At 40.6% G+C, this 14841-nt stretch overlaps 1 protein-coding gene across 1 annotated transcript in view; it reads right to left on the minus strand.

The window, feature by feature from the left end:
- Window positions 1-4839: 4839 nt before the first annotated feature.
- Window positions 4840-14841, minus strand: part of Grid2 (glutamate ionotropic receptor delta type subunit 2) — a 951510-nt gene continuing 941508 nt past the window's right edge. The window contains exon 16 of the mRNA XM_090356798.1: window positions 4840-7197. Within this exon, the coding sequence (XP_090212924.1) occupies window positions 7039-7197 (159 nt within the window). The 3' untranslated portion in view covers window positions 4840-7038. The remainder of the gene's footprint in view (window positions 7198-14841) is intronic.

Consider the following 14841-nt stretch of genomic DNA (forward strand, 5'->3'; position numbering starts at 1 on the left):
GGGCCGGCGCGTGCGAGCAGCCAATCCAAGAGTTTTTACACCCAGGGAAAAGTTCTGCTGGGCGCGGAGGACTCGGGCGCCGGCGCGCAGAGCTTCTCCTCCCCGCACCCACACCCCTACACACACCCCTTCCCTCCCCCTCTTTTAAGTTCATATGTTAATTGCAAGAGTGTCACTCGACTCCGAGAGTGTCTTCTCCCCGAGGTGCGCGAATGGTGGAGGTGCGGCGGCTCCCCACGGCGGGAGGAGCCCTGCCCGGGTTAGGCGCGCGCGCGCGCAGGGGTGCGGGAGGCTCGGTGCCAAGGTCCCCGCGCCAGGCCCCTCTCAGGGACCCAGAGCCCGTGTGTGTGTGTGTGGGGGGGGTAGTCCTCCGGCTCAGCCCAGCGCTGCCTCCAAACTTGGATCGCAACCTCAGTCACTGAAATCTTCTCCTAAGAACTAGGCTAGGTGGAGGTGCGCCCGCGCGGTCGCTGTCGTCGGTGGCGAAGCGACAGTACCTATCATAATTCGGAATCAGGGTAAGAGACGCATCGCTTACTGGCTCGGAACGTACTTTGGAACCCTGCAACGTGTTTGCCCTCAGATCTTAGTTTGGGGAAGTAAAGCTGCAGCACAATTAGGGGTACCCCAAATTTTAGACACTCCTCCGCCCCGCGTAGCCGGTTCCTTAGGGTGCTGCGCTTCCCAGGGTTTCATTCTGCCGAAAAGTCCCCGCAGCACTGTAATTTGGGGACAGGGACTCGACGCAAAAGCGTATCGCTCGGAAGATGTGGAGGACGCTCTCCTGGACGCGCGTGTCGCCTCGGCAGGGCGCGCGAATGGAAAGGGGCGGGCGTTCCCGGGGATTCTCGCCCTCCAAATCCCAGAGCCAGAACATTGAACCTTTCTGGCTGGCGAACCTTTGCCTTTACCACTCCCTGCGCGTGGCTTCTTCGGCAAACTCCCAGAAACCACAGCCTAACCCACCTCTCCCTCACTTGTTTAGTTAAGGCGTGCACTCTCCTGCATAAAATCCCCGAAGATTCGTGGCAAGGTGGAAACACTCAGGTGAACACTCCCCTCCCACCGCAGTCGCCTACCTAAGCCATTCGCCCGCTCACGAGAGCCAATCGGAAGCTGCCTGGCCCCGGGCACGCCCCGGCTTGCGTCCAGCGTGCGCCCGACTTCCCGGAGCTCCGGCGCGCAGTGGTCGGGCGCAGGGTGGGATGCAGCCAGCCGAGGCTGCTACCGCCTTCCCCTTTCCTAGTGGTTGTTGTTCCGGAAGTAGTTTTCATCCTCTAGGGAAATCTGGTGTCAAGATGACCCAGGAGAGGTAGTTTTCCGGATCTTTTCAGTGTCCAGAGTGGGCCCAAAATGTTCTAGTGTGGTTATAGATTTGATCCAACCTGCCGTGAAGAACTCATGGGACAAAAGAATTTCGGGGATGGAATGGATTATATGATAGAGATAGAAATAGATGACAGATATATGTGATGGATATGCTACAGGTATATAAATATTATGGGTAGATATAGATATGTATATAGACATGGCTATATCATTGTAGACATAGGAGGGTTGAACAGAGTGCTAACAGGAGGACGAATACATCATCTTTAACCTATCGCTTCTTCAGCTTTCTTTGCTGGTGTGTAGAAAGTCCTGGATCTTCTCATTTTCAGAGCCAGAAATATCCAAGTTGTGCTTTTAAGAGTGTCTTTAGGCAATGCAGACCTGGCTGTGGTAAATAAATATAGGCAGGCTTAGAAAGACCCAACCTGACTGAAAATGTTCAGTGAGAACAAAGAAAAAGTCATCTTGTTACTTTTTTTCGGGGGGGGGGGCGTTCATTTCCCAGGCATTTTGGTGATTGGCAGAACACTAGTGAAATCCACTAATGATAATGTTACTATAAATGGCTTTTGGTTCTTGTGGCCACCTTTGCATTTCGTTTAGTAGATAGCCTTTGCTCTACTCTTTCTGTCTAGAAGGTTCTAGAGTTCCCATGGTTGTTGCCAGTCTTCACCTTAATTGTTCTCTAACTCAGCCTTCTAGCAAGTCTTCCTCACTGGCTCAGGTTTCTTTGTCGTATACCCTGTCTGTATTTTATGCATGTTGGTTGGTGATTACACATTCACTGGTATGGTTATTAAATGTCTCCGAGCCCAGAGCGTGAACTCCATGGCATTGCTCCTTCTTTATGCTCGTTGCTTAATACAGTCTAGAAATTGGTCAAAAAAGACTGAAAGAAAATGCTTTCAAGAAATGCCATCTTGTTTTACTAGTTTCCTCCTCAATGACTAGTTTACTTGTTGCCAAAGTTCTATCCAGTAAAAAATTCTTCGTGCCGATTTACCTTACAGAAATTTAATTTTATTTATGGGCAATAAGATGGAAAATTGGGGATTGCATTTATATTGGAGACTTCTATAATATCTCATACAATTCATATACCAGAACAAGCATATATTTAGTTGGAAATGAATTGTGCTTAGTAAAATAGTTACTTGCCATTTGGTTTGATTTTTCTAGAATATTGATAATATTCTTAGTTAGGATCTGCCTGGTTCAGATACATATAGATATTTGGTTATTAAACAGCTCTGTAGAAATTTTGGACTTTATAACCTTAATGTACTATGTTATCTCTCATCACTTTTGTCATCCCTTGGTTATCTCATATTGTTACAATTTTTCACCTTGTTATCTAATATATGCGCTTAATTGGTTATTTGAAATTGGATAGGAAGGGGGGAAATCAAGATGGGGGAGGGTGGGAGGGAAATGGGGACCATGTCATGAGAAAGGGTATCAATGTTTGTGAAGTTATGCACCTTCTGTCTGGTGAATATAATGTAACCCTTCTATTAATCACAATAAAAAAATGAAAAAAAAATTTGGACTTTATGAGAGTTGTGGAAGAATTCATTAGAGAAAACTGAACTCACACAAAACATTAAAAACTAATTGCAATTTTCTAAGCAGTCAACTTAAGTAAAACTATTAATACAGCACATTGGAAAAGACTGAGGAAATATTTCTCTCTCAGTACTCTCCAGACAAATACTGGGGAGGTTGTGGAAACTGCATATCCTGCAGCCATTTGGATCCTCTTCATTCCTAACCCAAAAGCTATTTTCTTATTTTTCTCATTAGTTCATGTCTTATCGGATTGAGTGGGAACAATCACTTAAAAAGAAATTGTCTTCTCACCAGTGGAGAGAAAGCCCTTAGTCTGATTGACAGAAACGTCACCAACCTTCCCCCCATTGTGTCTACTGGCCCTGTTCCATGGGCGGCTGAAACTTCTAACATGAGCTGTCTGAGAAGTGTGGTACTCTTGCCAGCTATAGATTGTGCACTCAGCTACCCCTTCCTGCACAACGCTGCCTTGCATTATTCTTTTCTGTCCTGTGTGTCTGCCTCTTGCTGGGCAGTCTCTGCATCCTGATATGACAATGGAGAGTTGATTGTCTCTAACTTTGGAAGGAAGTATAGTTTGCAGATGTAAGTTAGTCTAGAATGATCATCCTGTCTCACTGTCAAAGACCCTTTGAGTTGGCCTTGCCCAGCTTATATTAAATTTCTTTCAAGCTAACTTACATATAATCTTATTAGAACTCCTTTGAGATTATAAGTTACAAATGATTAACCAAAGCTGATTATTTTTTATCACCAACTTTTATTCACCACGGAAGAAACTGGAATTCAACCAGGGAATTTTGGACAAAATTTTATTGATAAAATAATTTATCAAGATTTATGAACAAATTAAAAAACTTCTGAAAAAAGAAAATTATACCAACCAAGATAGTAAAAAGTATGACTGTGCGTAAGCAAGGGTTTTCTAGTTTGGATTAAGCAACATTAAACAGCATCATAAAACTAAGGAATTCTTCAAAAGAAATTAGGGTGTAATAGTTGAACTGATAAGAAAGGCTACTGTAAGATGCTTGTCATGGAAGAGAGGGTGACCCCAACTCCCGCCCAGTCTTAATCACCCGGTTACCTCTTCCAACATCTTAATTTGTTTTGCAACTTGGATTTGTCTGCTCTTCCCTCTCAGTTAGCATGACCCGGAGATGGTCTCGTTTCTTAAGTGCGATCTGTCATTTCAGCAACAGCTTTCCTTCCTGGCTTTGGACCTGCTTTTTGCTAGATGCTTTGGCTCAGTGCCTCTGACTTCGGGAGGCTGGTGAACCTCTCTGGCTTTCTTCCCACAGCAAGTGCTGATGATGAACTATACTAGGAGACTGTGTTTCTAAACATTTTAAACTTGGTTTTAGGTCTCCAGAGAAAATTGTAAGGTTATTATAATCTTAGAGATTTCTCAGTTCCCTGAACTGCTCTTTGGGTCCTCCAATCTGACACATTGCAATGAGAAGATTGGGAATATTTACCATTCCATGTAAGAATATTTTGAACATTTTATGTCCCCTACAATACCCCTCCCTTGTTCTATTCTAGAGTTTGTGGGATGCAAATTCCCTCAGATCTTTTGTAGAAAACCTTCACTAATATTCATCCAGAATAACATTTGTTCTGTTCTTGAAGCACATACTAGTGTTGTTCTCAGTTTTGGAGACACTGGTAGATTTTAAGAGGAAAGATCTCCTTTGGTTTAAAGCCTTGCTTGACATCAGTGACTGTAGCAGTCATTTGTCTCACCTCACCAAGTTTCTACCCAGGACTGAAAGGAAGTTCAAGTTTCAATCCAAGATGGATGATGTCTAATCCAGTGAGACTGAACTGAAATCAGATCAATTCAGAAACCACAATAGAAGGCAGGGCCAAGACTTTGCCATGAAGATAGATAAGAAAACTGGGTGGCAATTCTCACTGTTCCATTAGACAGTGTGTGTGTGTGTGTGTGGAATATAAGACTTGTAGGCCAGGAACGTATTTTACCACAGGTTGTTAGACAGGAAAGTAGACACATCAAAACCCGAGTGACAAAAGCCAGATGGACATGGGATATGAAATGTGTCACCAAATCCTGGTTTTACATGGTTATCTGGGAATTTCTTGTCCCAACTCAGGCAGTCCGGGCAGTCAAGGACAGCCTGTGTTCCATCTAACTGGATCAGTGTGTCCATTAAACAACCTTCTTCCTTTGTATTGGAAGGCCTGCATCCCACTTGGATAACTCAGTGATTCTTCTGGTAGCCAGAACCTGGCTTATTCCAGCTTTTGGGGGCCAAGAATTGGTTCTCCATAATGGGTCATGAGGATAAGCTGTCAAGAAGGTGTCCAAGTGTCACTGTGTGCTAATGGTTGAAAATCTGCCTGGCAGTGGGGCCCAGTTTTCCTCCTCTTAGTCTAATCTTGCCCTCCTCTGAGGTATCAGAATTCCATGCTGGAACCAGCTGTCCAGGCGGGTGGGACCTTGGTCTTGTCTGCACCATTCACTTGCACAGGGTAGGGGATGGGAAATTATGTTTTCATAGTGGGGAAGATGCAGAACTCCATGGGAAATGGGGTTATTACAAAATAACAGTTTTCAAAGTGATTTCACAGACACTTGATTCTCACAACAGCCCTGTGAGGTAGGTACAGTAGATAATGTATTCACTTGACAGTTTGCAAAGACAGACACCAAAGACCCAGGAGTTGAAGAGATTTTCCCACAGCTCTAATAAATGCCAGGATTCATACTTATGGCCCCTACCTTCTGACTTCAGAGCCTGATTTCCCTCAGGAGTTACAACACAAGAGGGGCCAGTTTGGTCAATCAGAAGAGATATTTTGTAAGTAAACACTCAGTGGTTACTGGTTACAGTGACGTCAGGTGGTTTAGAAAAGAAAATCATCTAAGTGATCAGAATCCATTAGATCACCTGTTGCAAGGGGTCTTTCATGGACAGCTGCTTATTAGTATGAATCTTCTGAGTTGCTTTGGTGTATCTGAAGATCAGCTGTGAGCCAGGACTCCCTCTGTAGCCACAGAGCAGAGATGAGGGAATTCTCATGGCCATTGTTACTTGGCTGTGGCAGTCATCCGGCTGTCTGCCTTCTCCATTGGAATGTGAACTTCTTAGGGCAAGCACTGTCACGTTTTCATTGTATTCTCAGAATTTAATACAGCGCTTGGCATATAACAGGTCCTCAATTAAAAGCTGGCTGAGTTCACGAGGGCTTGGTCTGTTTTCATGTGATGTTTCCTTATTTAATTTGTAAGGGGATTATTGGCACTGAATCGGTACGATGGGTGAATCTGGATGGGGAACAAGGGAAAACTTAGTTGCCTTGATGGTGGTAGGGGACGCAGCCCACTGTGATTCCATTGATCAAGTGATCTTTGCCTACAATGAAGAATCTAGTAGCTGTGAATTCAAGCTGAAGGTCCTCTGTTTGCCAAAATCCATGCAAAGTGTATATGTTTGGTGGGCACAATGATACTTGGCATGGAAGGAAGGAGATCATTTAGATAAACATGACACTAACACTGTTTTGGTAATATGGAGGGAGCCCTATGACAAAAAAGTAAACCACCAGACAACAACAGCAAAAACCCCCAAACCATGAAGTACAATCACAATTGATTCAGTAAGGGTTGGGAGAGGCTTTTGTCTTTTATCTGATTAAGTTCTGCCAAGGCACATTCTTCTTGGTCCTCGACATCTCCTTGGATCATTGGCTGTCAGAAGTTCCAAGTGCTGGAGTTGAGATTGTGATGAATCCTACACAGGTAGAAGCTGAGGACCGATCTGTTGTGGGAAAGGTTTGGACCTCAGTATGTGTGTTCTTGACCAGGATGCACAGGCAAAAACATCCAGTGCATAGAAAGACCCCTGTCAGGCTAACAGGATGGCTCAGGCAAGACCTGTGCATGACCTGTGGCTGAAAGTGACATGTCTTGTTGCTATTCATGTATGCCTGAAGTGCGGCAAGGATTTCTGGGTGTCACAACCTGGTGAGTACAGTCCCTTGAACTGACGCAGAGATTTGGAGTTAGGACAGAGTACATCAGCTCACCAGTTTTGGGTGCTCAGGATCGAATGGATCCTGAAATCCAGAGATGGGGAAAAAAGATCCAGAGATGGGAAGGAGTGGGAGAGATTATGGATCATCTAGAGGTTTTCCCAGCTGGGCTGATTGGTGCAGGCTGTGGCTGGGTGCCTGGCTGCTCCAGGTATTGCTGCCAAGTTTCAAACATGGCCTTAATGGCCAAGTATTCTTTCTTTCAGAGATGGTAGTTTCGTTTTGCAGGGATGAAGCCTGTTAAGGAAACAAAGCAGAGGTCACATCAGGTTGAGACTGACAAGGCATGGTTTTTGCACCATACAGTCTCTACTCATAAAGCATAGGCCCCATCTGTGGTGTCCACTGTAGACAAGATAGAACCACCATGGCAGTGGATTGTAACCTCCCGGTTAGGGCTACATATGTGTTTTGCGTTCCAGGCTGTTGTCATCAGAAAGCACAGCACTTTGACTGTGGTTCATTGGACTCTGTTTCAAGGAGGACTTTGGAATCTGGTCAGACTGGGATTAAGATACATTGGTAGTTTATGGATAAGTCTTTGAGTATCTACACCAGAAAATAAAGTCAGTATTGCCCTCACATGGATAGACAATAGAGTGTCCTATCAACCTTGGATTGACACAGAGTTGCTCATGAAATCCTAAACACTATTTGTTTAGATAGAGACTTTCAGATCTTGGTGTTAGTAATTAGTTCCTTACTACATGTAAGTGACAAGACCCTCATAATAAACATACAAATATTTCCAAATTGCAATCGATTGGTTATTATTAAATTCATTGTAGTACTACTTGGTTTTTACTTTTTTCCTTTCTCAAGGTATTAAGTGCTTGTAGATTTGGATCATAGATTAAAGTTATTGCAATGAGAAAGGTCAAATATTGAATAATGGGAAAAGAAATTGTAGAGGTGGTAGGAACTTGTTTTGTGGGAAAACCCAGGTTTTGAAAGATATTTGGACATTTTTTTTGTTTTTGCCAGTCCTGGGCTTGAGTTCAGGGCCTGAGCACTGTCCTTGGACTTTCTCAAGACTAGAGCTCTACCACTTGAGCCTCAGCACCATTTCCAGCTTTTTTTCTATGTATGTAGTACTGAGGAATTGAACCCGGGTCTTTGTTCATGCTAGGCAAGCACTCTACCACTAGGCCAAACTCCCGGCCCAGATTTTTGGACATTTTTGATGGAGGAAAACAGTCCACACACTTACAAAAGAGTTCATAAATGTATGGGTTCCACGGTTCCTCTAAGCAGAAACTAGGATGACAAATGATACATATATATATACTACTTATATATTATATAAAATTATATATTACATATATAATATTATATAGTATTAAATATATTAAATACTTATATATTAAATGTTTATATATTAGAAGCATTTAATGCTAATATATCTTGAGGTCGTCACATGCAAGACCAGAATGTCACGGATAGCTTTCTTTCATTTGTCCTATAATCCGACTAGAATTCTTCTAGTACTTCTTATTTACTATAGTGAGTTGTTTAATTGTCTATTGTCTATGTATTCCAGTCTTATAGATGGCAGAGATAATATTTTATTCATTTTTAATATATTTACATATACTAGTATCTTTGTGCCATAGTGTCTGTGCATGGTAGGTACTGAATACCTGCTAATCATGTGGAAACAAATGAAAAAAAAATTAAGACAGAAAATTCTACTAAAAGAGAATTGCACCAGAACATATTGTAGAGGTTAAGGAGAACTAAAATGTGGAGGCTTTCGATAAAAAGACTGAAGAGGAAGAAAGAGGAAAACAGAGATTTAAAAACATAATAATGGACATTTGTGTGTGTGTGTGTGTGTGTGTGTGTGTGTGTGTGTGTGTGTGTGTGTGTGTCTCCTGGTCCTGGGGCTTGAACTGGGGGCCTGGGCACTGTCTCTGAGGTATTTTGCTCAAGACTAGTGTTTTTCCACTTAAGTCAAAGCTTCACTTCTGACTTTTTGGTAGTTAATTGGAGCTTTGAGTCTCAGATTTTCCTTCCTGGATTGGCTTTGAACCACAGTCCTCAATTTTCAGCCTCCTGAGTAGCTTGGATGACAGGTATGAGCTACTGGCACCTGGTTTGAACAGAATTTTTTTTTTGCCAGTCTGGGGGCTTGTACTCAGGGCCTGAGCACTGTTTTTGGTTTTTCTCAAGGCAAGAGCTCTATCACTTGAGCCAGAGTACCACTTCTGGCTTTATCTATGTATGCGGTACCAGGGAATCAAACCCTGGTCTTTGTGCATGCTAGGCCATGTTCCCCGCCCTCATCCAACTTTTTATCAGTTGAAATGGGATCCTTCAAAACTTTTTCCAGGTGGGCCCTAAATTGTAGTCTCCTAATCACTACCTCCCAAGTAGGAAACATGACAGGTACGTTTCTCATCTTTTGCTTTTTCCTGTGTGGCATTTACAAATTTCAGTGGTTTAAGTGCTAACTTGGAAAAAAAAAAGTATGCAGAAAAGTGCCCCCGCAGGGTTAGGAGGGATAGCAGAGAATGATGAAAGGGCTGACAGTGGTCAAGATCCATTGTATTCACAAACTGCTTTGTTAAATGACAGCTCCATTGTATACCTCTGTAAAGATAATTTTTAAAGAAATGCACCAGGGACCGGGAGCTTGGCCTAGTGGTAGAGTGCTTGCCTAGCATGCACAAAGACCAGGGTTCGATTCCTCGGTACCACATACACAGAAAAAAGCCGGAAGTGGTGCTGAGGCTCAAGTGGTAGAGCTCTAGCCTTGAGAAAGTCCAAGGACAGTGGTCAGGCCTTAAGCTCGAGCCCAGGACTGGCAAAACCAAAAAACAAACAAGAAAGGCACCAACATAAAACAAAAATATGAGTTGTAGGGCTGGGAGTTTGGCCTAGTGGTAGAGTGCTTGCCTAGCATGTATGAAGACCCAGGTTCGATTCCTCAATACCATATACATAGACAAAAGCTGGAAGTGGTGCTGTGGCTCAAGTGGTAGAGCTCTAGCCTTGAGAAAGTCCAAGGACAGTGCTCAGGTCCTGAGTTCAAGGCCCAGAACTGGCCAAGAAAACAAACAACCAAAACCAAAACCAAAACAACAACAAAAAAGCCCCCACAAAAAACATGTGTTGTGTGACATTTAAAATAGAGTTATATAGAAGGATGACAAAACCTGGACCAGGACTAGCAATGTTTAGAATTGCACTCATATTTGATTTTTTCTTTTTTATTTTGATTTCTCTTGGGATAATTGACTGTGGAAGAGACAGAGAAATGATTCAATTTTGTTTTGCTACTACTGATGTGCCCCAGTAGTACAGCTGAATGTGCTAGCACTCAGTCTGAATTGTCTGAAATCACTCATGGTTACAAAGTGGAAACTAAAACAGAAGAAAAGACTGCTGCATGTCAAGGCTCCAAATTTCTCCCACATCGAAGCAGGACCCCAGATCCTCTGCTTTCATTGTGGACTTCTGGAGGCAGGAAGCAGTTGGTCCTAGAGAGACCTTTGGAACAGTGCTTGGCATAGTCCACTCAGAAAACCTCACAAACTCATCTGCATGTGCTTATAACCGTGGGTGTTTTACAAATTTTTAAAGTTTAATTTTACCCCTATCAATTAATAGAAGTGATATATGAGAAATATGGTCATATAATGAAATTGCACCAGTATTCTTCAGATACAAAAGTAAATGCAATTACAGTGAGGCAAAAAAATTCGAAGTCTAAGGTAGTTATTCCAAAAAAAAATATTATAGAGTACATGCATGTACATGTATTACATATTTGGTTATTAAAATATTCTGCTAAGGAAAATAATATCAGTATATAAGATGATAACTTCCTATGAACTGGAAAAAACAACTGATATTTATATCATTATATATAATCATTATATAATGATTTCATATATATAAATCATTATGCAATGATTTTAGTGATTTTTAATCATTTTGTCTTAATCTTCTTTTCTTTTTTAGACAGGGGTTTTGCTGTGGAGTCAAGGATAGCCTTGAACTCAGTATTGAAAGTACAGCCATGAGCCTTAACTCTTGACTCTACATTAATCATTCCTGACCACAAGAGCTGCTGAAGTTCAAAAATGTGCTGCCTATCTGCTTCTAAATCTGGGAAGGAAGGGAAAGCCCATTTTATGGCCCTGCTTGTGACTCTGTCTGTCTTTCTGTCTGTCTGTCTCTGGGATGTCATCTCTTCCAATTCAGTATTTATTAATTTAGTCAGGTTTGAGATTACACTTTCTGACCCTAGAAAATTTGTGCAGGCTTTCAAAACAATAGTCACAGTGGGCTAATAATCAGAAGGGATTTATCAGTATGTTACTGAATAATCAGAATTTAAGATATTACCTTCAAAGATGGAATTATCTTAGGCTCAGGAAACATGTCTCATTCACTCAGTTATTTGGGCCATATGTATTCAGGCATACATACATGCGTATGTATATATGTATGTATGTCATACAGAATCTAAAGTACTGCAGAGACTTAACCATGAGACTTTACATAAAAATAGATTAAACAGACACAAAGAATGATGAGACAAGATTGCAAGCTTTACATGCTTTCTAAGCACCGAAGGTCTAAACCAGACACAGCAATGAAGATATTAAAGCAAAGCAGAACTAAAAGACTTCTACATAGACATTGAAAAGTATTTCAGTGAAAACTCTTCAAAATTTACTTTGTTGCAGGTTTTGCTGTGTTTTTTTTAAATGTTTGCTTTTCTCATTAATTCTTGTGAAGTAATCGGGATCCATCATGAACTCAGTTTTCTTTTTCATTTTCAGTGTACATGCCACTGCGTGCACACACGCACACACAGACACACACAGACACAGACACACACACACACACACACACACACACACACACGCACAGAGTCAAAGTCAATGGCAGTGGGTGGTTTGTGTCAGGGCTGAATTTGACGCCCCTCTCCCAGAATAAGATAAATGGAAGTGATGAAGAGCTCCTGCCGTTAGCTGAACTCATTTTGTATTCAACACTCTGCCTGGCCCCTTTCTCATCCCTCTCTCCCTCTCTTTGTATGTTCAAGCCTACTTGAATTTCTTTTTTCTTTTGTAGAACTTGGTTCTTTTGATGTGTTCCAGGCACGCCCCGCAGCAGCAGCACAGAGAACCTTCCTAGGAATCGGAAAGCACATAGGTCTGAGACACTACTGTACAATGTCCCAAGAACTTCAGGCTTAAAAGTAATGTATTTTCTCTTCCCCCTCCAATTAAAATGCAATATATTCTATATCCATGATCTTAAAGGACTAAACAGTCCCCAATCCAAATACAAAGTAGGCATTTGATAAGTATTGGCCCCATGGTAGTAATTTAAACCCGAGATATGACTATATGCATTTATATATTTGCTAGTTGAATTTAATTTCCCCTGTAATTATGAATTACATTGTTTTTCTTTTATTGCCATTATAACATCAATGTTTCTTGATTTAAAGTAGCACATGGTTTTCAGCTATCATAGCTCTTATTGTTACCTTATTGTTACTGTAAAAAGGATGTAAAAAAAGTTTAGAGGTTTGAGTCTCTATCATCTATAAAATTGAAGACATGTGGCTATAAGCATTATAAAGTAGTTAGAAAGCATCATCTACATTATTAATAGAATGTCTAGATAAAAGAGGTGTTAGTTATGTTATACTCACTGTAGTATTTCTACTTTCAGAAGTTAAAATGTTTAGTAAAATATGTTATTTTTTAATTTAAAATACCTGATTTTACTCACATATCATATTTTATGTGACAAATCCTTCAGGACTATGTCACTGAATTAGAACTTGGAACTGAAAATTAAAAAAAAAAAGAACAATTTTAAGTTTATATACACACAAAATATACTCAACATATTAAATTGAAACTATATTTAAATAATAGCTACATTTCATTTTATCCAGATTTCTAAAAGAAACTTTTATTTTTGAAAGCAAAACAATTGGAAAAATAAACTTAATTCAAAATTTAGTGATTGTCTTGTTTGGCTTAGCAAACTGGTCTATATAAATTGCAATCATTACTCACTTTCATCTAAATATTTGACTTCTATTTTCCATGTATTTTTGGCCAAACTTCATTGGAAACATTTTTTACTGACTTATTAACCTGAGAAAAGTATAGAAGTTTGGCTAGCAAATAACTGATTATTTTCAACTATATTTTATTCAGTTGATCAAGTCTATTGAGCAGTAACTGCCTGGCTATGCTAATGGCATTATTATAAATTTAAAAAGAAATAATTAGTGTCCTCACTGAATTCACTCAATATTTTCTAACTTCTCATACTCTTAAGTAACAAATCTACCAGTTGGTTACTTAGTTTCTTTTAATTTTGATATCCATATCTTTAGCTAGAATGAGAAAAATAATTTAAAATTTCAAATATTGGTAAAATACATATGTTTAACAACAGAATAGGAAGATCAAATGAACAAATTATCAATAATTATAAAACAGCCTTTTATGACTGCAATGTGACCTAAATTATTGTTTTCAATTTTTTTTCCTAAAAGTGTTCAAATGGGCTTTTTCCCCCCCTAGTCCTGGGGCTTGAACTCAGGGGCTTGAGCACTGTCCTTGGGCTTTATCAAGGTTAGTGGTCTGCCACTTGAGCCACAACACCACTTCTGGCTTTTTCTATGTATGTGGTACCAAAGAATTGAACCCGGGTCTTTATACATGCTAGGCACTCTACCACTAGGCAAAACTCCCAGCCCTAAGTTGTTTTATTTCTATTTTTTATTGCCAGTGCTGGGGCTTGAACTCAGGGTCTGGGCACTGCCCCCGAGCTAGTACTCTACCTCTTGAGCCACAGTGCCACTTCTGGCCTTTTCTGTGTTTTTTTAAGATATGTTTTTATTTATATACTATACATACTCTTTCTTTTCTTTTCTTTTTTTGCCAGTCCATTAGGCCAAACTCCCAGCCCTTTTTCTTTCTTTCTTTCTTTCTTTCTTTCTTTCTTTCTTTCTTTCTTTCTTTCTTTCTTTCTTTCCTTCCTTCTTTCTTTCTTTCTTTCTTTTTTGTCCTTCGTGGGACTTGAACTCTGGGCCTGGGAGCTGTCCTTGAGCTTTTTAGCTCAAGGCTACTGCCCTACCCCTTGAACCACAGCGCTACTTCCTGTTTTCTGGTGGTTAACTGGAGACAAGAGTCTCTTGAACTTTAGTGCCCTGGCTGGCTTTGAACCGCAATCCTCAGATCTCAGCCTCCTGAGTAGCTAAGGATTACAGGCACGAACCACCTTGCAACTATACATTTCTTTTCTTTTCTTTTTTAAATTGTCAGGATAATGCATAGAGGGGTGACAGTTATATTCACTAGGTAGTAGGTGTATTGCTTCTCACACATTGAAGACCTTTTCTGTTTTTATACAGTACTGAGGAATCAAACCCAGGGCTTCCTGCATACTAGGCAAGTACTCTACCACGAAGCCACATTTCCAGCCCTAAATTTTCTTCTTTTTAAATTTGAAAAAAATTTTATTGAAATTAATAGGATGACATTATATTCACCAGATAGAAGGTGCATTATTTCACAAATATTGATACCCCTTCTTATGTTTTTATCCCTATTTTCTTCCCCTACCTCTTCCCCTCATCTTGTTTTCCCCTTCTCTATCCTATTTCAAATACAAATAAAGATATATACAATATACCATATAACAAGGTAAGATACTGTAACAATATGAGAATAACCAAGGGACAACAAAAGAGATGAGAGATAACATAGTACATTAAGAACAACAATCACACATTATATTCCAGCCCTAAATTCTTTCAACACACAATTAGTTCTGTAACATTGAGTTACTATTTGTGAAAAGAGCTACCTACAAAGAACCTCTGGGAAAATTTCC

Source organism: Megascapheus bottae, chromosome 23 (genome assembly GCF_031878675.1).
Source record: "Megascapheus bottae isolate mThoBot1 chromosome 23, mThoBot2.hap1, whole genome shotgun sequence".
In the NCBI taxonomy this organism is placed as follows: Eukaryota; Metazoa; Chordata; class Mammalia; order Rodentia; family Geomyidae; genus Megascapheus; species Megascapheus bottae.